The sequence below is a fragment of the Nannospalax galili genome, unplaced genomic scaffold (genome assembly GCF_000622305.1).
Source record: "Nannospalax galili isolate Female #2095 unplaced genomic scaffold, S.galili_v1.0 scaffold34, whole genome shotgun sequence".
In the NCBI taxonomy this organism is placed as follows: Eukaryota; Metazoa; Chordata; class Mammalia; order Rodentia; family Spalacidae; genus Nannospalax; species Nannospalax galili.
In genome coordinates this window covers 6,245,950-6,270,282 of record NW_008338996.1, presented here as the reverse complement: position 1 = coordinate 6,270,282, position 24,333 = coordinate 6,245,950, and the positions used below count along the sequence as shown (strand labels likewise).

The following is a 24,333-nucleotide window of genomic DNA, read 5'->3' as shown; positions in this document are numbered from 1 at the left end:
TTTTTATTTCGTGGCTATCCTGGATCATGCAGTTGCTTTCTTCTCTGTGTAACTGCTGCTAAAATTTCCCAACTAGGTATGGCAAACCAAGCACTTAGGAGGCCAAATCAGGAGACTTTTTTGTTTACATCTAGCCTGGGCTATACGGCAAGGTGCTATCTAAAATAAAGATGAGAGACAGATGATACAGATAGATAGCTGTAGATGATAGATAGAGGTAAATGGATGGATGGATAGGTAGACAGATAGACAGACAGACAGACAGATAGATAGATAGATAGATAGATAGATAGATAGATAGATAGATTGATTGATTGATAGAAGATAGGCTCCTTCTCTTGCTGGTCTTTATATTTCTAGAGTCTAGCACAATGTCTGCCGCACAGGCAAGCACCCAGTGTGTGTATGTTGAAGATTTCACCTGCGGATGGAAGATTCATGTTTTAAGACTACAGCTGTGTCTGACTTGAGGCATTGCCTGAATCCAAGCTAGAGCTAACGAGGGAACCCTTGTCCAGTGCATATGCTATACTCAGGAGCCCTTTGAGTGTTTATTGACTGCCCTAGTCCATGTGATTTGCAGCTGGAAAAAGAGAGAGAAGGGAGAAAATACCACACATGTTCTACTTCCAGTCTTCTCCCTGAGTCTCTCTCTGTCATATGGCCCTTTCTGTACAATGTATTCAGACTGAAACCTCAGGTCCTGTGCCTTGACCTTTGTTATGGCATCTGTGATGCTTCTCCAACTTCACTCATTTTCTGTCCTGATATTTTCCTGGGAACTATCCTACTTACAATTATAATCCACATAGGTAAGATCATCAATCTTTTTTGTTTAGAGAGTTAACTTGTGACCCAGAATTAGCTAACTTAAGTAGTCTGTCCTTTCATGCACTGAACTGAAATGCTGGCCAATGTCCCCAAATTGGCCAAACAGAGGCATCAGAGCCTACAGATGAGAAATGGATTCAAAAGAGTCAGGCTTCCAGGATTCAAGTCCTGGTTTTGACATTTACTGGCTGTGACTTTGAGCAAGTGATATGGCATCTAGGTGCTACCTTTTCCTCATGGATTAAATAGAATGATACAGGTAAATATTATCTCCTCTGGAATAGTGTAGCATAAGAAGGGGCTGTTATTACTACCACATAATGAACCGCTTGGAAATAGATCATTTCTTTACTCTAGCTAACTAGTCTTAGGTTGTAAGGCTGGACTTGAGGGCCAGTGTGTGCCAGAGAAGGACGTCAACCTAGAGAAAAACAGGAGGGATGAAAAGAAATAGAAATATGGGTCCTGGTGACATTTAGCAATCTATCAACCTTGTCATGCCAGAAGCCATGAAGTAGTCAAGGTTTACATATTTGGTTTCTACCTGAGCCAGGTAACGCTGTTCTTCATTGTTACCTAGTGCATTTGGATTCAAACTTCAGTGAACATCTGAATCATCCAAGAACTTGTCCCATTAAACTGCTTGCCTAATCTCAGAATAGCTGATCCCATAGGTGTTATCAGTGTCCTGTAGTAGCCATAGAAAATTGTACAAACTGGAATGGGTTGAGAGATAACAAGAGATTGGAAATCAATATTGCTTGGTTGAAATCAAGGTCATCTTTGGTAAACTTGTGTGTGAGTGTATGTTTGCATGTGTGTGTATGTGGTGAGTATATAGGTGTGTGTGGTATGTGTACATGTGAGTATGTGTATGTGGGCACATATGTGTGTCTGTGTATGTATATGTGTGTGTCTGTGCCATCTAGTTGTCTCATTTCCCAGCTTCTGTTGGCTGCTGGGTTTTCTTGGCTTATAGGCATACCAACATTTTACTGCTTCCCGTTCTCCCTTCTGCCTGTGTCAAATCCTGCTCCCTTATAAAAGCACTTGCTTTGGTGTCAACTCATACTGTAAGCCAAGACAGCCAAACTATCTTAAGAGTCTTAACAACATCTGCAAAAAGATTTTCTTTTATTTTAAAAATACTGTATTTATTATTTTTACTTTTTAAAATGTGTATAACTGTATTGCCTGCATGTAGGTGGGTACACCCATGTCATGCAGTGCCCACAGAGGTCAGAAAAGGGTGTCGAATCCCCTGGAACTGGAGTTACAGATGACTGTTAGCTGTCATGTGGGTGCTGGGACTTGAATTGGGTCCTCTGCAAAAGCAGCCAGTGTTCTTAACTGCTGAGCCATCTCTCCAACTTGGCAAAAAGTTTTTTTATTTTTAAACAAATAACATTTAGAAGGATTAATGTCTTTGAGGGTCACTATCAATCTACTTCAGATAGATAGTGAGAATTTGCATTTCTAACAGGTTTCCAGAAAATCCTGGACTGGAGAATGATCTAGTGATTTCCCACATGCTTGGAAATTTGGCTACAAGGTTCTCTTCTCTGTGAAAGCTCACTTTTAACCTCTATGTGTGACTGACCGCTTCCACCATTGTGTCTTTTTTCTGCCTTGAGATTTGCATGTTTTCCATCTTTTTCAACTATCACAAAACACATCATTTGTCTGGGGTCCTTGTCTTATTTTTTGTACCTAATACATAGCCCTACGTATAATAGGTGTTCAATAAATTCTCACTGCTTGCAATTGCAAGGGCAAAAGAACAAGGAGAGATTCTTAATTCTATTCAGAAAGAATTCAGTGGGAAACTATCACCAAGTGAGCAGTGTTCGCTTGCATTTGGATATTCCATTATTCTTTCAACATTGTGCAGGAATTAACTGTGTTTCACCATTTCATTTTCATTGATTGAGATCATAGGAAAAAAAAATCGCTAAGGATCTCCAAACACTGGGCTTTATGGATGATTGTTATTCTAACTATAATGGCAAGTCTCACCTTTCTCTATGAGAAGAACCAGCTCCAGGTGAAACTGTGAAGGCCCAGTATGCAGCAAGAACTGCGGTTTGCTTTGCTTCATTCTCCACAATTAACTTTTAGTTCATTTCTCAAGTCAGTCTCTTGTTTCCTGTTCCTTGCTAAGCCAGTAGCCTCCCAAAAGCAGAGGTGGATCTTATTCATGTCTGTGTTCCTAGGGCACTTGGCACAGAGCCTGGCACACAAGGAGCACCTGATGTGGCTTTTTCTCAGAATTGAAAGGAATCCATATGAAGTTTAGCTCCTCCACCTTTGTAGCTGGCATCATTAGTGTTCCAGTGCTAAAAATCTCATTCCCAGCAGCTTCCTGTGGGGACTGGCTAGAGGACAGGCAGTCTCCAGGGGAGAATTCTTCTCTTTTGCCTTTCTATGCCTCTGACTTGAAAGCCTTCCCTTCCACCTTGGATTCTCTCCAGCCAAATCTTATCCACAATTCACACCTAATTACTAATATTCTCTTTTCTGAAAATAACTTATTCTTTCCTTCCCATTCCTCAAAGCATTCTCTGACTACCCCTCAGGTGGTTCTTCATTTGTTTCATAAGCTTGCCCATGTACAAAAACCCCACAGACCTAGCATTCCATAGGAGATGGTGCATAGTCATTTAAATCTTCCCTAAATCTTGTACGTCAGTTCAAGCCCTTAACATGACGATACTGCTGATTTAAAATCACATTGCCAATTGGGTGTAACCATTCAGCAAAGAGAAAAGAAGGAATGAAAAAGAGAAGAGAAACTTCATCATGCTACTTTATCAAGCATTATAATTAATACCTCCAAAGGGCTAACCATTGTCAAGTTCCGCACTTTATCTGGTTAACTCATTCGGTCTTCACCACTCCACTGGGGGAAACAAAAAAATCCTGTCTCCATTGTCCTCAAGGGGAAACAATGATGAAAGTCTCACATGGAATGAAAATTTTTATGGGGGTAGCTTAGCTTGGCTCCAACATTTTTAACTTTCATTTTTTAAATTATATTATTACTATTATTATTATTATTATTTTTTATGTGTCGGTACAGTTGTGCTATGATGTTTGTAGAGGTCAAAGGATAACATGTGGGAACTGGTTCTCTCCTTTCTCAGTGTAGGTTCTGGGGATTCAACTCAGATCATCAGGCTTGGCAGCAAGGATCTTCACAGACAGAGCCTTCTTGCCAGCTCCCAAAGTTTGTAACTTTGAACAGTGAACTTTATGTTTAGCCAAAATGTAAGGTTCTTATAGAAAATTGTGTACACTTGTGAATGTTCAGGGAAACTGCTTATCAAAGCAGAGCTAAGATGAGAGTACCAAACCTCATCAGTGTCACACAAGCTCCCCACTCCACCTCTCCATCATTGCTCCTCTTTAACCCAAAGTAGTGCCATCCTTTCTTGGACTGTCAAAGATAGGCTTCACAAACTAGTAAATTCAATTGTATAAATCATCATAAAACATACATTTTCTTTTGTGTCTCAATTCTGTTATTCAATACTCTGTAAGATTCATCCATGAAGCATTGTATGGTAATCATACTAACTTATTTTCCTCATTAATAATATTTCTTTGTATGAGTATTATATATATATATATTTATCTACTTCTCTTTTAAATACTATTATTTTTATTTTTGGGTATGAGTGTATTGCCTGCATGTATGTAAGTGCACCCGTGTCGGGCAATGCTTGCAGAAGTGAGATGAGGGTGTCGGATCCCCTGGAACTGGAGTTACGGACAGTTTTTAGCTGCCATGTGGGTGCTCAGAGCGAGTCCTTTGCAAGAGCAGCCAGAGCTCTTAAGGCTGAGCTACCTCTCCAGCCCACTATCTACCTCTTTGTTATTAACATTCGTAAGCTTTTTTTCACTTCTTTGGAAGTACTAATGAATGCTACTATTAGCATTCGTAGTTATTATCTGAGGTGTAGATGTTGCTGCTACATGTATTCCTAGAGGTAAATGGATTACTCAGTCTCTGTATAGCCAGCATTAACAGATACTGTTCAGCTTGTGTACACAGTGGTCATACTAATTTATATTCTTTGATAACGATAAGAAAGCTCCATTTGTTCCTTATACTAACCAAATTTTGTTAATATTAGTTGTTTTCTATTTAGCCACCATGGTGTGTCCCAGTTGCACCACCTCTGGTAGTGTGATGCTCCATACATTCCCAAGAATTTATCACAGATTCAAGTTGTAATGCATCTCCAAACACAATCCTGTAACCTTACTATAATGCTCACTTCTGTCTCCCGTGGGCTCTGATTACTGATATCATGCTTCTAATCACTCTGTTGTGACTACATATCATTGATAGAGGCTATCTATAATTATGATCTATTGTTTTAAATTTCTAACATATCACCTGACTGGAACTCATTAATTTTTTAAATACCCATGATATGCATGCCCGAGCAAAGTCATGTCAAGCATCGTTTTAGTGCAGCTTGAAAAACTTCATCAAGTTAGTACAAACCCTTTCACATGATGATGCTTGTAATCTCTTATCCATCCTTGCAGATCAGAGGTAGAAGCTTGGCTTCATCAATTAGTAGTAAGAACACAATACAGGCCTTAGTTCTATTTGTCTGTTTGCTTACTTTTGGTCAACAAAATAGAAATAATAGCATAACTGGGAAGGATGATACAAGATGTAATGAAATTGCATCAATGTGGTGTCTGGCACACAGGATAGTCTCAGGGGATATGAGCTATTATGATTACACTTGACCAGGAAGGCACTGTAATCCTCATTTTATAAGGAAAAGAAACAGAAACTTAGAGAGCTAAACTTGGCTGAAATCCTGCTGCTCGTACATGGTAGAGATGACATTCTTACTCGATCCTTTGCAGTTCTAACTGTGAGAGATCATTAACCCATCTGACAATCGTACCTTCATTGAATTCACAAATGCAACGTCAACAGCACAGAATACTGTGCAAAGCCAGCAGAGACTGCCTTTCAGGAGATTTCAGCCAAAACCATTAGGGCTATTTGAGAGACTTTTTTTCCTACCACACATTCCTTGTTCTAACTTTAAAATATGTAATGCAAAGACTTACATGATTTCTTCAAATTCCATATACTTCAATTCTATAAAAAAATGAAAGTGATGGCAACCTTGATGAATCAATTTAAGTCTATGTAAAATGATTTTAGTTCTTTAGTTCTTAGTAATGATTGCTTCATTTATTATTTATTTATTATTTATTTAATGTATATGAGTATACTGCCTACATGAATGTGCGTGCACACATGTCATGCAATGCTGCAGAGGTCAGAAGAGGACTTTGGATTCCCCTGCAACCGGAGGTAAGGACAGTTCATAGCTACCATGTGGGTGCTGGGACTAGAACCCGGGTCCTCTACAAGAGCAGTCAGTGCTCTTAACTGCTGAGCCAGTTTGCTCTCCAGCCCTGATTGCTTTATTTTTTAAACATTATTCCATTATCACTCTATTATCGTAAAAGATTATTTTTTTCATCTTTAATTGTGTGTGTGTGTGTGTGTGTGTGTGTGTGTGTGTGTATGCACATGTGAGTGCAGAGGTCCTTGGATTCTAGAGGGACATCAGATCCTCAAGCGCTGAAGTTAGAGGTAGCTATGAACAGTGTGGGTTCTGGAAATTGAATATGGGTCCTATGGAAAAGCAGCAAATGCTTTGGACCACTGAGCTGTCTCTCTAGCTCCAACATTCTATCATTTAAAAAAAACCCACTATTGAGAAATATTAATAGCCTGGAAAATCATGTTAGGATCATCCTTCCAAGTGAAAGATGACAGATAAGTAGACTTTGTTTTCAGGTATTTATAACAAAGTACTGTAGATGTATCGGTAACACCTTCATTCAGAATGACCCAGTGACAATTGCAGAGTGGTAGGAGAGTGGTCATAGGTAGCTGTCAGGGTTAGATATTAATTTTAGTTCAAAAATCAACAATCTGTGTGCAAGCCAGTTTTATAATTAAGAAGAGAATCCATTTATTGTAACAGCAAAATTTCTAGGGTTTCTTTAATCTTAAAGGAGACAGAGAAACAACTCTTCGCTAGAAAGCTTCAGACTTGTACTAGGATCAGATCTAAGACCCCTGACTTAATTAAATCAATAAACATTTAGTAAATGTCCAATATGTACTAGGAACCAGGGATTACAAAGCTAAGCAAGTTATTTTCTTTGACCCTGAGAGGTCCACACACAATGGAACAACATGATGTTTAAGCTACTAATTAGAAGAAAGAAGAATGAGTCCATAAGGACATTAGCTATAATCTGTAAAATGTGAGGAGAGATGAAACTTTGGGACCTTAGATATCATGGGCCAAACAAAGACCATCCTCACAATAGTAAACATCCCATCATTGAAATGTTCATGACTTTCAACATATTGTTAAACAATGATTTTTATGTAAGTTCATTCATAACAAATCTCCTGGTGAGTATGAGGATATATCAGCCTCTCTTACATTTTATAAAAGACAGAAGGAGGGCAATGATACCAGGGTATAAGGCACTGATGTATAGCAATGGGAGGTCACCTAGGAGCTAAGATCAGATGGATTTGAGAACATTCCTTACATCCACCTGGCAGCTGCCTCTATCTACATTGCTAAAATCTCTCCTCCACAACAATATCTGGGATTCTGAAACAGAAGGAATTTCAGAGCTTAAAGAACTCCTTAATACAGGGTCCTGAAGATGACTTCCCTACCTGACATCTGCAGGGTCTTCCGTGACGAGCACATCAGTCTTGCAACTGGCCAGGGGGTTGATGGACAGCTCCACCGGTGGAACCACAAAGCTTTTGCTGACCGGAAGCCAGAGGCCTTGGCCCAAGCTGAAAGTAGACCTGCAATGTAAGAGTTTCCATTGGGGAACTCCCCGGGAATCAGAGAGCGAATAGAAAAGGGGGACCCCCCTCTTCCTATCCCCTTGAGGGCATTCTCTCATTTCCCTACCCCATTGAATCCCCTATGTTCCCCAAAGCAGTGACAGCCAGATTTACTCATATTTGGATGATTATTTCTTAAGTCTGTATATTTTTCAGCTTACGCATTGTTTTGTGTTTTAGTTTCATTTTGTCCCCCCTGAGTAACAAGTGGACATCACGAAGACAGGGGCTATTTCAGCTCTCCTTTTCCTGTGGTTCTGATACCCAGCAGGAGTTCATAAGTGACTGCCAAGTCAGCAGGAGTAGTCTGGCACAGAGGTTAAGAGCACGGACTCCCAATCAATTCAATCCAACGTCTGATTCCCAGGTCTGCCACTTAATTTGCTGTGTGTTTTTAACTGCTTAAATATTGAAGTTTTACACAAGATTCCGAGGTAGTAGAGGCAGTGGGAAGAGCGTCTGTGGTTACAGAATAGTTTTTAGCCTTTAGACTAGATAATCAGTAATGTCTCTTCTAGTTCAAGGACCTGAGTCTGCATGTCTAGAAGCCAGACAAATGGGCATCAGATTCCCATAGAAATCCAGGCCATGATGGTACACTAGTGCCAATGAGACTTCTTTTGTGTTCAATGTGTCTCAGCAGAACACAAGATCAATATTCTAAGAATTCATGAACACATCTTCCTGTTGGACTTCTCTCTACCCCCAGTATCATACCCCAACAAGACTGTTATCTCACCTGAGAATCTTTTCAGGGGCTTGCTCTCCTGTCACCAGATCATAGCCCCTCTCCAGCGTTGTGTAAGGCCAAGGGCTGTGGGAAGAACAAAGGAAAGAAAAGAAGGCAAGAGACAGGATTAGTCAGAAGCAAACTGGAGTCATACATAGGCACTGCTCAAAGGCAGCTTTACAATTGAATTCCACAGATGTAATTATTGGACAAGACTTTTTACATTTTAAAGGAATGTCTTTACAGAAGGTCTCAACACTTTTATTAAGTTCACATGTCCATTTATGAGTTTATATACAAAAAGCTGATTCCTCCTCAGTCTACTTTATTGATTACTTCTGGTTTGGATGGATCACTAGACTGTCTGTGTTTATGTTCTAGAAAATTCATCAATCATGTACCTCTAGAACTGAAATGTGATTTGGTAAGGAAATCAGGCTTCACTTTCCTTTGGGTTATACAAAGAGGTAGCCCTTTCTGTGAAGTGGATTTTGGTATCTTTTAACATAAAAGAAGAAGTAATTCAGACCAGGAAGTACATGAATGAGTCCCATACTTCCCAACCCTGAGGTCTGTGCCACTCACCCCTCACTGTGTCCCCAGTCATTGCGTACACATAGGTGTCTGTGAACAGGGTCAGGCGAATAGCCTTCGTGACAGCTGCACTCTCCTGTAAGCAAAAGAACAAGAGTGTTGTAGGACATTGCTTCTATGCACAGCCTGTTTTCCTGGTTCCCTTGCTTTCTTAGAAAAGGAAGAAGTCTTAGAAAAGGCCTAAGAAGAAAGGGTGCTGGATCCATTGACAACTCTGGGTGGCACAGAGTTTACGCCGTGTTCATTCATTCAACTACACATATGTTCATCGAATAATTCCTGGTCACATGCTACCACGTTCTTAGCTCTATACCAGAGACACAGGCCAAAGGTGTAATGCAGTGGTTGAAGGAGGCCATGACTTGATGGGGAAGATGGGAAGTAACCACCTCAATACAAATCATGGACCTATTTTCAAAAATTAAATTGTGATTATATATATTCATTATACAAGTGCAAGCAGAAAATTAAATGTTCTTCAAAGGACCTGGCCAGCCCTACCTTTCTATACAGAAACCCTAGATCAAATGTCAATTCCTTAAGACACTTTTGACTTACTTATTTGGAAAATTGGTTTTTACCTACAACTTAGTTTTTTTCTAAAAATATTTTAAAATTTCACTCTCCCCTCTTCCTTGCTGTGCCCCTCCCTTCTCCTCTTTCTCCTGCTCTCCTCCTACTCCCTCCTTCCCATCTCTTTCCTGCCTCACATCTATTTACCCAAGAAGACAGTTTTATTTCCTGGCCACGTCCATGTGTGGTTGCACGAGTGTTTCCTACTATTCCACAAAGTCTAAGAATAGCCTCCCACTGGCCAAGCTCATGTCGGCATGTCTTGGGTTCTAGTACATTTCCAAAGTTAAAATTCTACAAGTGTTTCCAGGAAGTTTCTTTTCTTTCTTCTAAATGTTAATCATTTCTGTTCTAAATTTTTATTTCTTAAGGTGGGGATTATTCTTTTTCTAGTAAATTAGTTACTCTTCCCCAAAGAGGAGTATTTGTGGAATGTTGACAGATGTTTTATCAAAAATAGTTTATATGAAAAAATAATTTGGAAAATACAATACCATTCCTTAAAGCAAGTCGAGTGATTCTCTGTGACAATGCTGTATACGATTTTCCTCAGATTTTATTTTGAGAAACTTCCAGAATAGAGAACATAGCTCTGTGGTAAAGTACTTGCCTTTCATACATGATGCTTTAGTTTCTAATAGCACTACTCACAAGAAGAAAGAGAGGAAAAAAATTTGTGGAATAACGTATAGGATGAGCACTCCACAGAATACATCTTGGGAAATATTAAGAATAAACTGCCCTGGCATGTAGAACAGATTAGTCCTAGTACTCAACAATGTGGGCTGAATGAGTAATTAGCTATTGCTACATCTGTCAATTTCCAGGCTACTGATGTCTAATTGCCTTCTTTCCCATCTTCTGGTATTATCTCTCTCTGTGTCTATCTCTCTCTCCTCTCTCTCTCTCAGTGTTTCTTTCATTCTGTTTCTCTCACACACACACACACACACACACACACACACACACACACACACATAGATGAACCTGAAACCCTTCTATCCTATAGCAATTCTGGTTGACCTGACCCAAGACTTTTCAAAACATGCTCAGGAAATGTATGATTCAACATGGAAGGTTAATGTCATCTCAGTTTTCTTAGAGTTTCATTTTTCAGTCTCTTTAAAAATTAAAAAAGGAAAGACACTCAGAAGTCACACTTTAGCATTAAGGACACTGAAAAGTATCATCACATCAACTCTTGGTCCCAGGTAAATTTATTTCAAGCTGGCCTCAGGAAAAACAAAACTTCCTGTTATCCTTGTTAAATTGAAGAAGAGGCTGAAACTCTCATGATGCTAACAAACTTGTGCTATTTGCAACTATATATTTTGAATTAAATATTTTTAAAATCATTTATTTATTTATTGTGCATGTGTGAGGATGCGTGCATACAATGGTATGCATGTGGAGGTCACAGGACGATGTGTAATGATCGGGTCTCTCTTTCTACCATGTGGTGTTTTGAGTATTGAACTCAGGTCATCAGGTTGGAGGCAAGCACCTTTACCTGCTAAGACATCTCACCAGCGCATGCAACTGTGCATTTTATGAATCAGTATTTTCCCAACATTGAGTAACTAAAAGAAAACACTATGTAAACAAGATACTAGGGCCAAACAAGTTCTGAAACTAACCCCCAGAACTACTTGCTCCAGAATGTTTGTATTTATTCAATAACCTACTTTCAGCAACGAACTACAAGTGTTATACATTCGACTTCACATGAAGCATTGTGACAGAAACAAACAGACCTATAACTCATTTTATGTATTGGAAAGTATCTTAACCTTTGTGTGGCCAGCACCCAGCAAGTGTTTGGCAAACAGCCTAGATTTCATAAATATTGGTCAAAGGAAATGGAAGAGGGTATATGGAGTCAGAGATTGGGTTAGGGATAGGGTTTGAAATATTCAAGGATATGTTGAAAATCAAAAGGGGAGACAGAATAGAGAATCCTACCTTTCCTTTGGGCATGCTGTGAATCAGCAGGGGGCTGCTTGAGGCAAGACCCTTTTCTTTGTAAGCCTCCCCTCCACCAGCCTGCCTGGGGTGGTTCACTGAGAGGGTGTGCTGTAAGAACTATGACCTACTGGCCTGGCTCCTGAAGGAGGTAAGGGCTGAGAACCTTGCATCTAGATGGCAGTAATTTACCAATGGGGGAGGGGAAGACTCACTATGTGTTAAAATGCAACAGCCCCTTCATGAAATATTCACCACTTTAAACACATCTAATATTAAAGATTAAAAGTCCTGGGATTTGTCCTCAAGACTCCAAGAACTGATTTATGGTCTGCCAAAAGGCACAGACCTCATGATTCATAACAGGAGAGGTAAAATGGTTACTCCTAGCAAAGGGACAGGAAGTCAGGCTACACTGGGCAAGGAGAAAGCTCCTTTAGTTCCTATCTCCCCTGTCGGTGATCCTCCAGGAAAGGGCACAGTTCTTTCTCCCCTCTCTTCTCTTTGGGAGTACTTGTGAAAATGAGGAATTTACTCAATTAAAAGGCACTGCTACATTCCCTCTCTTCTTTGTGTGCTTACTAAACAAGTTTTCCTTGACTCAGATGGACCATCAATTACTGTCTTCTTTACATTACAAATCTGTATTTTGCAAATGAGAAGGAGCCACCCTATGGACCCCCATAAGGCTGGCTAGAGAACAGGTAGTAGGTGAGATGAAAAGGCCACAGTGCCCAGGGAGGCAGACCCAGCAGCTTTCAATTTTTGCATTCCTCCTATTTGTGTGGCTAGAGAAGTGGGTGAGGAACCAAGAGCTGCTTCACCTCTTTGGTCTCAGCTTTCTCATCTATGCACTATTACTATAATAATAGTGATGTCTCAGCTTCACAGAGCAGATGGAAGAACAAATTGAAATAGTGCAACAGTAACGGTCATAGCTTAGGCAGACAGGCGTTGATGGTCAATACAGTGGTTTCCTCTTCTTCACCTTTAATTCTAAAATGGTCCCCCAGAAATGGGTTGTACTCACACATTCTCTGGGTAGGTACACAAGTTATTTGTCTTGCCTGGGCCTTAGTTTCCCTATTTGCAAAGCAGAAGTTTAGATTAAATGACCATCAATTCTGAACACCAAGATTTAGCTGTTTGCATTACCTTTCCAAACCTCTAACCTCTGCTCTCTGGACAATTTGTTTTAGCCTCGCCATGATCACTCTTAGCAGTGGGCTGGGTGTCTCTGGCAACATCTCCATCAATGCCATGGATATTGGCTTATTGACTGTTCTTTCCTATTTTGCTGATTCATCAAACTCCACTATTTGCAAAGTAAGCATTTCCTTCTTGTAAGATGCAAAACCTCTGGCAGCTGGAGCTAAGGATTATTAACCCCTTCCCTGAGTAATACTTCCCCAACTCTGCATCTGCACACCTAGGTCATTAACGAATAGCTCTCCTGAGATATATGTTAACCTATGTTCCCTCACCTCTACCACTACTGTGGATGCCCCTTAACAGAAGGTGTTCTGCCTCAGTGTATTAGGGCTGCACACTAACAGACTGCCTGGACCATCGAGGCATTTAGTAAATAAACGTTAAATAATGAAGGGATATTATTCACAACTGGGATAGTGAAATAAATTTTTATTTGGCTATTTATATGGTCTGCCAAAAGACCATATAAATATTTGTCTATGTATGGTCTTCACAAACTGTGAAGTTTGTGATTGCAGAGATTTTCCCAATTCTCTTCTATCACAGTAAGTAGCATAGTAGCTGATGAAGGGCAGGCAACTCATTTGTGGAATTAATGGAAGGAAGGAAGGAAGGAAGGAAGGAAGGAAGGAAGGAAGGAAGGAAGGAAGGGAGGAAGGAAGGAAGGGAGGGAGGGAGGGAGGGAAGAGGGAAGAAGGAAGGAAGGAAGGGAGGAGGGAGGGAGGGAAGAGGGAGGAAGGAAGGAGGGAGGAAGGAAGGAAGGAAGGGAGGAGGGAGGGAGGGAAGAGGGAGGAAGGATGGACTAATGAACACGTAAATATAGTAGTCATGAACTCAAGCTGGCTTTATTTAGAATAACTATAGGAAAAACTCCCACCTATGACAGGTATTTACCAGCAATCATGGACACTGTAAATGTAAGTGCTGAGGAAATGTCTAAAATAGAATTGTATTTCTCATCAGAGCAGGAAAGACACTTAAAAATCCTTTAGTTCAGACCTTCCCACCTTCATTCTTTAGAAGAGGTAGTAAACCGATTTGGCTAAATCCCTAGACTAGCCTGTGGGCCAGACAGGGTGAGAACCCAAGGCTCTCAGCCCCGAGAATCACCAGTGCTCTTTCCTCTGCTTCAGTGGCAACAATCCTTTAGTGCACCGTGAACCTCTGTAAGAATTCTTTTGTCCTTTTAAGTCCTCTGACATTTCTGAGTTCCTATAATGAGAATATTACATTTCCAAGCAGGTATTAAAAAAAAGTAAAATGAATTTGAAATATCCTTAAGCACATTTAAAACACACATTTATATGTGGTTAATAATGCAGACCTAAAAAATGTTTAATCTCTTCATTAAAGTGGTTCCCATAAGGGAATTCAATAAATGACTTTCCACCATGCTAGTTACTAAAACTTGGTATCATCAGCTATAAATGAGCTGTTTTTGTTTTAAATATTTACTGTTCTTGTCTCCTAAGCCCTGTTTATGGGGTTCTCAGTATATGTTACACACATTCTCTCTCCACACACTAGTATGTAAAAACAACAGAACCCCTTTGATCTGAACAAACTAGGTTTATTTTGTATGATGTTCTTCTAAAACACTTCTAAGTGAACAGTGCTTTTCTGCTAATTATGTACGGTCAATGGGCTAATGAAATAAATGGTGGACCTTGGAAACATCCTGTGCTTGATTCGTGTCTTGCATCTGCCACTAACAAGTGTCATAGCAAAGTTGGTTCTTTCTCTTCTCTCTGGGCCTTTGTCCTTACGCATAATGAGGCCAATACAGACATTTCAAGAGACCTAACTGAAAAGTCCTTAGCACAGCCTTTGGTAAACTTTGTGTTGTTGTTGAAAACATAGATCCTTGAGTTTTTCTTGTTGTTCCTGTGTGGGAGAGAGCTTATTCAGAATCTTGTTTTAGTAGAAAGAAAAGGCAAAGCCAAAGAGATTGCAGTTATTTTTTTTAAATCTGTAGACTTTGGGCATCATAAACAAAATAATCCCTATGACTATTCTGCATCTTTCCCAAACACTAGCACCCGTTGTCTTTGCCTGTGGTACACAAATACAGGGCACAGTCAAGAGGAAGCTGTTCTCTCCTCATAGCCTGTGCAGACCAGCATGATGAGCATTTAATGCAGGTGGATCAGATGTTCCTACATCTTCCCAAACCCTGGATCACCACATGGTAATGGCCAAATTAAAGGCAGATCTCCTTGTTATTGCCCTTGTGGTTATGTTTATATATGTGATGATGGTGGTGGTGGTATAAAGAGCACAATATTTGGAGACCTGACTCGGTGACTTTGGACAAACAGCTGGTCAAGTCTGAGCTTCAGTTTCCTTATTTACAATGAGACATTAGTACATTCTTGTGGTGACTAGTGATGTGTGACATGCGATAGCCTGCTTGGTTGTGTGGCTCCTCTCATCCCCACCCACCCCGTCATCCTCTTATGTTTCCACTTCATTATTTTTATTTTATGTATATGAGTGTATTTGCCTGCAGAGGTCAGAAAGGTCAGAAAAGTCAGAAAGGATGTAGGATCCCAAGGACCTGGAGTTAAGATGGTTGTTAGCTGTGTGACATGCGATAGCCTGCTTGGTTGTGTGGCTCCTCTCATCCCCACCCCACCCCCGTCATCCTCTTATGTTTCCACTTCATTATTTTTATTTTATGTGTATGAGTGTATTTGCCTGCAGAGGTCAGAAAGGTCAGAAAGGTCAGAAAGGATGTAGGATCCCAAGGACCTGGAGTTAAGATGGTTGTTAGGTGCCATGTGGGAGCTGGGAACTGAACCTGGATCCTCTGCAAAAGCAGCCAGTGTTCTTAACTGATGAGCCATCTCTCCAGTCCAATCATTCTGTTGTTTTTAAAATTGTACTCTAAGTAAAGGATAAGCTTTGATTCTCATGATTATCCCTGTTCAAATGTACATATTTTGCATGAGAATTGTCTTAAATTTGTAGTATGTAACAATATGTTGCTGGATTAATTTTTTCCAGCAGGTATAAGTCAAAGGGCAGTGTTTATAACTGCCATTAACTGAGCACCTAATGCATGTTGACCTTATGCAAATAATTCCTGGTTCACATGACAAAACTGCAAGGATGACATTATTAGCTTCACTTTAAAAAATATGAAGTTGAGGCTTGGGGCATGGAAGTTCCACAAGTTTAGAGTGAATCTCCAAGCCCTGATCTGTCTATTCCCAAAGTTTGTGATGCCTATTCAAGAAGTTTTAAGAGATGCAGGAAAGGAATTGGAGACTATAGGGTGCTGACACATAACTCTTTACTTACAAAGGAGTCCAGTCTTTATTTCCCTATAGTAGCAGGCATCCCCATCTTTGCCATGGCTAACTGTTGGGAAGAGGGAACTTCCTTCTCTACCTTTTGTCTTCTGGCTTTGCACATGACTTACTTTGGCCAACGTGATGTGATGATAATTAAGGCTTGAAATATACCTATGTGATTAGCTTCTTTTCACCATGAGATAAAATATCTCTTGAGAGTAGCTGGTCCAAGGATAACGAGAGCAATGTAGAATAGATCTGGATTCATCCCAAGCTGAGAAGCAAATACAGCCAAGTCCTGCCTAGATCAGCCACTAGAAGTAAGGCAACAGAGCAGATGATGCTTATGGTTGTTAACAATACACTACGATCGCTATGCAACTTTATGACGATAGCTTCTGATGTACTTCAAACATATATGGCTCTATTCCTATAAATAATGGTTCTTTTGTCCCAAACTAGAAGCTTCAGAGACATACTTAGATATACTTAACTGAGACTTTGTGCTTTTCCTTCAGAACTTGAATTTCTCTGGTTCTGCCTCTTCTGTGTTACTTGGAACCATTTCATCCCACAGCTCTTCACTGTCCTTGACTGGTTCGGACTCTAGTCAATGTTTACTACTATAACACAATTCATCTGCACTGCCCTAACAGTGTTGTAGCCAATGACCCACTTTCAGCCCCCATTTCCAATATGATCAGAGTCTTGGCCAGTTATTTTTGCAAAGAACAGCTGCACCCGCAGCCTGAATCCTGCACTGTCAGTAGTTTCCTCTGCTTTCAGGGCAGGTCTCATTTCCTCCTCTAGTACTCAAAGCTCTTATAACAAGCCCCAGCCAATCTTTCCAAATGCAGCCATAGGTCTACATTCATTTCAATGTTCTGTCCAAACCTCCTGTGGACCGATCGGAAGAAAAGTGTCATTGTAGACACACTTTCGGACTCGATGATGCTTCTTGCTGCAGGAGTGCCACTTTAAAAAATGTTCATTTTATTTTATGTGTATATGTGAGTACCTGCATGTGTGTATGTGTGCCACATATATGCCTAGTGCCCATACGGTCTAGAGAGGGTGTTGGCACCCTGTAACTGGAGTTACAGGTGGTTGAGAGCTGCTAAGTAGAGGCTATGAACCAAACCCAGGTCCCTTGCAAGGTCAACAAGTGTTCTTAATTGCTGAGTTATCTCTCCAGCCCTAGGTCTTCCACTTTTTAAAAGGTTTTACTTATTTAGCTATATGTATGTGTGTGTGAGCATGTGTGCTCACAAATATGTGCCTGTGGCTGTTTGTATACATACAAGTGAATGTGTGTGAGGATACACACATCTGTGCACACACATGTGCAGATCAGAAAAAGGCCTAGAATGTGCCTGCATCAGTGCCTGCTTATTCCTTTGAGGAAGGGTCTTTTCCTGAACCTGGGGCTCATGTTATCTTGAGCTAGCAAGCCTCAGTGATCCTCCTTTCTCTGCCCACCTCAGAGCTGGTGTTACAGGTATGTGTGGGATGTCCAATTTGTTACACAAGTGCTGGTATCCAAACTCTAGTCCACATGATGTAGCAAGTGTTCTTAACAACTGAGCTATCACTCCAGTCCCCTGCAGGTCTGCTTTTAATCCCACTCTTTGAGAAAAGCACAGCCTGAGCACTGGAGGGATGAGGCCAAAGAGGGAGAGATTGGCTGTTGAAAGAGAAGAGGGAGTAATGGAAGTTTAAGTGGGGAAGTGATTATTTAGTAAAGGAATGAAATAATTATAACAGTTTTGAATATCATCTGTGTCATCAAGAATTGCATTTCACAGCATTGAACCCACTGAAAATCACGTCACCACCCTCTGCTTCAGTCTTCCTATCTGTTAAGTGAGAAGGCAGTATTCACAGACCCTCAAACAGCCTTCCAAATCTGATCAATTCCTGGTCTTCTTGTACAGTCTGGTTTTGTCATTTACATTCAGCATCTTGTGATTAGATGAATGGGGGTGAGTGAGATGTCTGGAAATGTGAAGTGGCATCAGGATGCAGGGAAACATGACCGGAATGAAATAAAAAGGGCCTATCATTGGAGCTCTATAAAGGGAAGATGACTGTGTAGGTGTCTACTCAGCCAAATGTGCCATTTCACGTGCTTCAGATGCCCTCCTTCCTTAAGACTCGGGTTCCTTATCCATGCGGTGAGACATCTGACAGCTGAGCTACTTTGAATGGGCCTCTCTGAAATCTGTTCCTTCCTCACACTGTCAACAAGGTTTCAGCCTTGTTCTTTCTGAAGACAAAGCTAAAGGCCTGCCTTTGAGTTGTGGGCCCTTCATTGCCATTCATCAGCACACCTCTGAGGAAAATAATAACCATGAGCTGAAAGGGTCCAGTGGCACAGTTTGGTGAGCAGGTCTAACGGAGATCAGAGCCCTTGATCAAGGCTCAGTGGGAACTAATTGGCAATGGCTTTGCCCATGTGGGCAGGCCATATAGGATGACTAGGCTACTCAGAAAACCACCAGCCAAGTCACACATGGGCCCTTGCTCCAAGGTCTGACAGGGCGACCCCTCTTCAGTTATTGCATTGCCTTTTTATCTAGCCTTATCCACCCTTGAGTGAACCAAGCACATGATCATCTGCACATTAGTGTCTAGGGGAAATAACTACCCCCCCCCCGACAAAATCATGGTTGAATCAGGGTGGTGTGGGGTATATATGTGTGTATGTGTGTGTGTGTGTGTGTGTGTATATGTGTTTGTGTGTGTGAAGATATTTACCAGCAGCCTGTAAAAGATGCAGAATAGTTATCTCTGACCAGTAGGAAAGATCTGATTGTAGCTGATGAACACACGGCACCTAATCCAGGTACACAGAACTGTGGCCTCTGTCACTCAACATTACTTCAGAGAGACTGGGTTCCTCTTGACTTCCTGGATAAACAGGAATGGGTGGTGAGCCAAGAGACTGAGCCTGGTAAAAAGGAGGGGCATCAGGCTGAGAAACAAGGCATTCTGAGGCTAAGTCCTTGATCTATTACTTGCTGAACATGCTGCCCGGATTAACTGTTATTTTACAGAGCTCAGTTTCCTCATCAGAAAATAAGCATCCGGAACCCAATTTATTTACCACAAGGATTGTAGACATCACATTGTCAACACTTGCTATACTACTGGACATACAGGCATCCTTCAGGGAAAGGGAGTGATGTCAATATTTCTGCTAGCAGTAGGACCAACATCACAGGTACTGTGGTCCAGCGGGTGCTGGTGGCTTTCCTCCTTGGTTTGGTGACTTTGCATCTCTTTACTGTTAACCTCTTAAATTTCCTGCTATAGTGCATTCCTTTCTTTATCCCTCGCACATGGACCTTGTCTCATTTCTAGTCCAAAATTAAGATGTTACTTCTTCAGTGCAGCTGTGATTCTCTGCACAGTTCCTCTGAACCTGGCACAGGAGAGATGAAGACTCAGAGATGAATCTATTCAAGTTTTTAGCTTCAAGTAGCTGACATTTGTGTAGGAGGACTGAGAGGAGCATACATCCCTAGTACAAGGTCTGATGTAATCCGAAAGAAGAGTGTGTACCAAAAGCAAGTAAACCAAACGAAAGCACCTAGAGCTGCCTCACAAGGTCAGGGAACTCTGTCCCAAGGTCAGGGAGTACTTCTCCAAGGACAATACCCAGGATGAAGGAGGGTAAAAAGGTACATAGGAAGGTCATTAGCCTCCACAGGGTGTTGGAAGCACTACCTGTTTATTATTAGCTCATGCAATTAAGGTAGGTTCTAATTCTAGCTTACAGACAAGGATATTGAGCCCAGAGTGGGTTAAGCAACTTCCTTGCTAGAAATCAAGATCCTGCAAGACTGGAGGAGTCATCCTTAGAATCCAGAAAGCCTAGCTTCAGAGCCTACACTGATGCCCTAAGTAACCTGTCTCCCTCTCTTTACCTGCAAGAGATTTCCACACCAAAGTGAGGAGGGCAAAGGCAGGTCACAGCATTAATATTAAGTGGCCCCTTTGTTTCACTAATTCAGAGGGGTATACTGGTGTCAGAATGACACTCAATGAGTCCTTAGGAATCTTAGCTTGGCTCTGCAAATACAAGGAGTCAGGTTGTAGAAATCTCCAGACTGTAGAAATCACTACAAAATAGTCACTCTCAAGTGCTGAGTCTAAGAAATCGGAGTAGGGAGATGTATTTTATAAAAGACAGACAGTGGTGTCAGAATGGGATTTAAACCGCATTTATCAATCAATACGTTCGTGATTCTGTAAAATTTTGTCTCTGACCAAGATTCACCTTCCTCATTTCTAAGTTAATCATCCCTGCCTTTTCATTCACCAGTATGAAGAATGCTCAATCTCTAGTGTGGACTCCATAAATATTACCTGCTATTGCTGTGATTATTGTCAGGAAGGCTGATTGTCTTAAGGTTCCTCCCTAGCCTTGGCTCTTAGTTTGATCCCCTTGATTATAATTTGGAAAAGAGAAGGCTGTAGGACATTGACTGAGCTTCCAGTGTCTTTTCACTATTAATTTACAGAAACATCCTATGAGCAGGTCCTAATAATGTCCAGATGAGGGACGAAATGGAAGTCCCTGGGTCCTTAATGACTTGACCTCAGTTCTCATTGCCATGAAGTAACAGATTTAGGATCTCAGCCCAGATTAATGTGCCTATGGAGGTGAAATCTTCCACCACAATACCATACAAGATGAAGAGGCTCAGCATCACCCTGTACTGCATCAAAATGAATGTGACCACCTGGCCATCAACTATTCCTCTGGAGCTTAAAGGGTACAAATGAGGCAGTGTGTACAAGCCACGGACTCTGGAGCTCTGTTTTCCTGGGTGCTTCTTGCTGGCTTCACGCCAGTCATTTCAGCCCTCTGAGATCCATTCGTATCCTCTAAAAAATGGGAAACATAAGCTCTATCCTCTCCTATTCATGAGAACGCTTTGAGGATAAAATATAGACAAGCTGGTCAGAGCACATGATGATTAATAATGCAGTTGTTGCCTGCATGAACAAAACCTGAACCAGCAAAGTGAAATATATAAAATACATTAAGTTAAGGGTAATTACTCATTTTGCAAAAGGTTTGTTCACTCCAAAAAAAGAGACTCATTGGTATATTTTTCCCCAAAGCAACAGCTATCTCAAGATGTGTAGAATTAAATTGCATTTATATAATTAAAACTAAAAGTCTACGGATTTTTTACAGAGTATTCTGGCTGCAAAGGACCAGCCCTACATGTCCTGCCCATTTTATTAATGTCATGAAACTTGACAGTCCAGATGCCCAAGGGGATCTGAGAAGTCCAGGACCTCTGCCTTTACCAAGCCTTAAGTGGGGGATATGGAGGAGTAACAGGCAGCTGTGTGATGCCTCCACTCTATTTCCGAAGAGCCTCAGACTGCCCTCAAACTCCACTGTAGACAGATGGTCAGAGCATAGCTGGCTACCCCAAGAAACCAGGGGACTACACTGCCAGTCCCCTCCATCTGGAGTATTGTACCTTTTGACATAACATGTACACTCTACTGAGCCCAGATAATTTTCTCTTAGCACATCTCAGGCCCAACTTTATTCATATTTTGTGTGATGCTCTTCCTCTTTCCTGTCAAAACTCTGCTCTGTGACTCTCCCTGTAGGTCTCAATCTCACTGTCGCTGTCGCTTCCTCAGTTTCTCCTTTGGGCTCTGTTCTCTACCCCTCATCTCCCTTTTTCTTTCTATCCATCCTACTCTCTTGCCCCTCCCATCCTCAAACCAAGCACAGCACAGCCTCCAGGCCAACCTCAGACAGCCCTTCCTTGCAGGCAACGATCTAATCATAGAACATCGCAATTCCCATTATTAAGGTTCAAATTCTCTCACAAAACATTATTATGGTGCATTTCCTGGTCTATGATGGAGAATCATCATGAATTATTAAAACCAAGCAATGCATGTCAACATGCCCAGCATAGGGCTTCTCTAGAATCTGGCTTCCCTGTTCTGTCCGTTTCTAGGCAATGAGAGGTTGGAGCAGGCTCTTCACACTGAACCGAGCAAAAGCACCTGAGCTGCCTGACTTGTCAAGAGTTTCTTAAATTCCTGGATGCTTGTCCTGAGGGACACTCTGTACGGTCACATAAATCCACACCTTGTCTCTTTCTGTCTGATAGAAGCCTAAACCCATTTAAGTAAGTTTTCTGTTTAAGACACTGTTCAACAATGTAGTCGAAAGGGTGCTGCACGAACATGCATGCGAGTGCACACACACACACACACACACACACACATACTGCTTAATCACACTAAACAAAAGCAGCCTGGATTCAAAGGAAAGGAGAGAGGGGAAATAAACAGGCCCCCTTCAGATGGTATCAAATTCCCAGAAAATGCTCATAGTATTGTTAAGTGCCATTTTTTAAATGGCTTCCAGGAGTCCCCTTCTGCTTAGAAATCTGCCATCATGTCTTCCACTCCATCAATTAAGCCTTTTGTGGGCTCATCATTGTCAACACTGGGGAGCCCTTTTTGTCTCTAATTTAATAATTTCCATTTTCTAAACATGTATATTTGCCACAGAATGTAGCAAGTATTTTGCACTTATTATAATCAGCACAATAATACAGCAAAGGTGAATAATTTTTTCCTTCTTATTAAAAAGAGCAAGCAATTAAGGTTTGGAGAAATGAAGTGAATTGCTTGAAAATGGACCAACAGTCAAGGCTAGAGCCAAGATTTTGCTCCAATTCCGTCTGACTTTAGTGCCTACATTCTTCCTTTCTTGCTTCAATTCCCTTTTCAAAACCAAAACAGTCAAACATTAGCTCGGCCAGCTTATCAGCAAGTGGAGAGCAGTACCATCTCTTTTATGCTCCTTGATGGTGACTGAATTTTGGGATTAATGCTTGTGGAACAAAACATTCATGATGTTAGGGGAGACTTAACATGCCACAGACACTGTACTGTACACCGGAGAACTAGCAGGAATGAGTGTGACGGAAAATACCCATGTAGGACAAGCCCCTAAAAGCACGACCAGAAGTCAAAACCACTTTCCATTGTTAGAAAAGGCATGTAAAATGTCCGTTTTGTTTGGGAGCTCCATGGGCCTCCCTGACCAACACCTTGCAGGAAAGGAGCTCAACCTGGGACAGATCTCCATGGAAGAACCCATGGCTTCCAAGAGTAGCTTTATCTGCCCAAAAAGAGTACCTCCAACCAAACTTTTTAATAACATTCTTTTTTTTTTTCTATTACCTTCCGAACATATGGGTTCCTTACAGTTTTAAACCCTGTAGCAGGGGAGAATATAGGCTCCAGTGGGAAGTCACTGCAATTGCTTTGTTAGATGGAAATGATGCACTTGTTAAAGTACCAACCAAGCATTTTTGTTTACACCCATAGGTTATTATAGCAGTCACTGTTTAGATGTTCTTGCTTCTTGCTGTGTGTGTTTTTATAGTAGATGGAATCCCACTGAAATGGGCCAACAGCCCAGGGAAAACAGGTGATGCAGAGACCTGAAAGTTCAGTGCCTTGCCACAACTGGAGGAAGATCATCCCACACCTATCACTCCTTCTGAGACTCAGGGACTTTGGAGGAAGAGGTTGGTGGAAAGAATGTAAGAGCCAGAAGAAGAGGTGGAATGTTATAGAACGCCACATTCTGGGAATGGCATGCAAGTATAATTGCACAAGACCTACAAGATTGGGCCCATCAGTATGCTGTCAGGAATGAGGGAGGGGCTTTCATGGCCCTACCCTCTATAAGGATTCATAGGCAGTAACAACAGTAACTAGGCTAACAAGGCCCCACCCCTCCCTGAGGATCTATAGGCAGTTATTAGTTGCTGGGGAGGAAGAAGCATTTTCTTGAGTGGTGTAGTCTAGCCACTGGTAAGGTGTTCACGCTCCTGTAAATAACCCTTTGTCCATATTCCTGTAAGCAACCCTTATGAAGCTTATTGGGACATAAATAAACAAAGACATGAAGTAGAAAAGAAACTTATTGAGCAGAGGAAGAAGATCGGTGGGAATGAGAAAGGGACAAAAGAGGGTGATGTGGGATGAATATTATCAAGATTATTACATGTCTTAGAAATGTCATAATGAAAGCTATTGCTATGCATGATTAATAGATGCTACTAGAAAATTTAAAAGACATGTAAATGCACTGGCTCAAGTTGCAGCTGAGTGCTTCCAACCCAAGGAGAAAAAACATTTGA

At 41.2% G+C, this 24,333-nt stretch overlaps 1 protein-coding gene across 6 annotated transcripts in view; it reads right to left on the bottom strand.

The window, feature by feature from the left end:
- The window catches only part of Astn2 (astrotactin 2), a 1,043,712-nt gene that overhangs the window by 571,372 nt on the left and 448,007 nt on the right, over positions 1-24,333 (bottom strand). For 5 of the 6 annotated variants that reach the window (XM_008833484.3, XM_029563720.1, XM_029563721.1 and 2 more), the window contains 3 exons: positions 9,075-9,159; positions 8,499-8,573; positions 7,580-7,717 (listed from right to left, as the gene is read on the bottom strand). In XM_008833484.3, coding sequence (XP_008831706.1) covers positions 7,580-7,717; positions 8,499-8,573; positions 9,075-9,159 — 298 coding nt within the window. The remainder of the gene's footprint in view (positions 1-7,579; positions 7,718-8,498; positions 8,574-9,074; positions 9,160-24,333) is intronic. The other variant, XM_029563718.1, reaches the window with a different exon arrangement.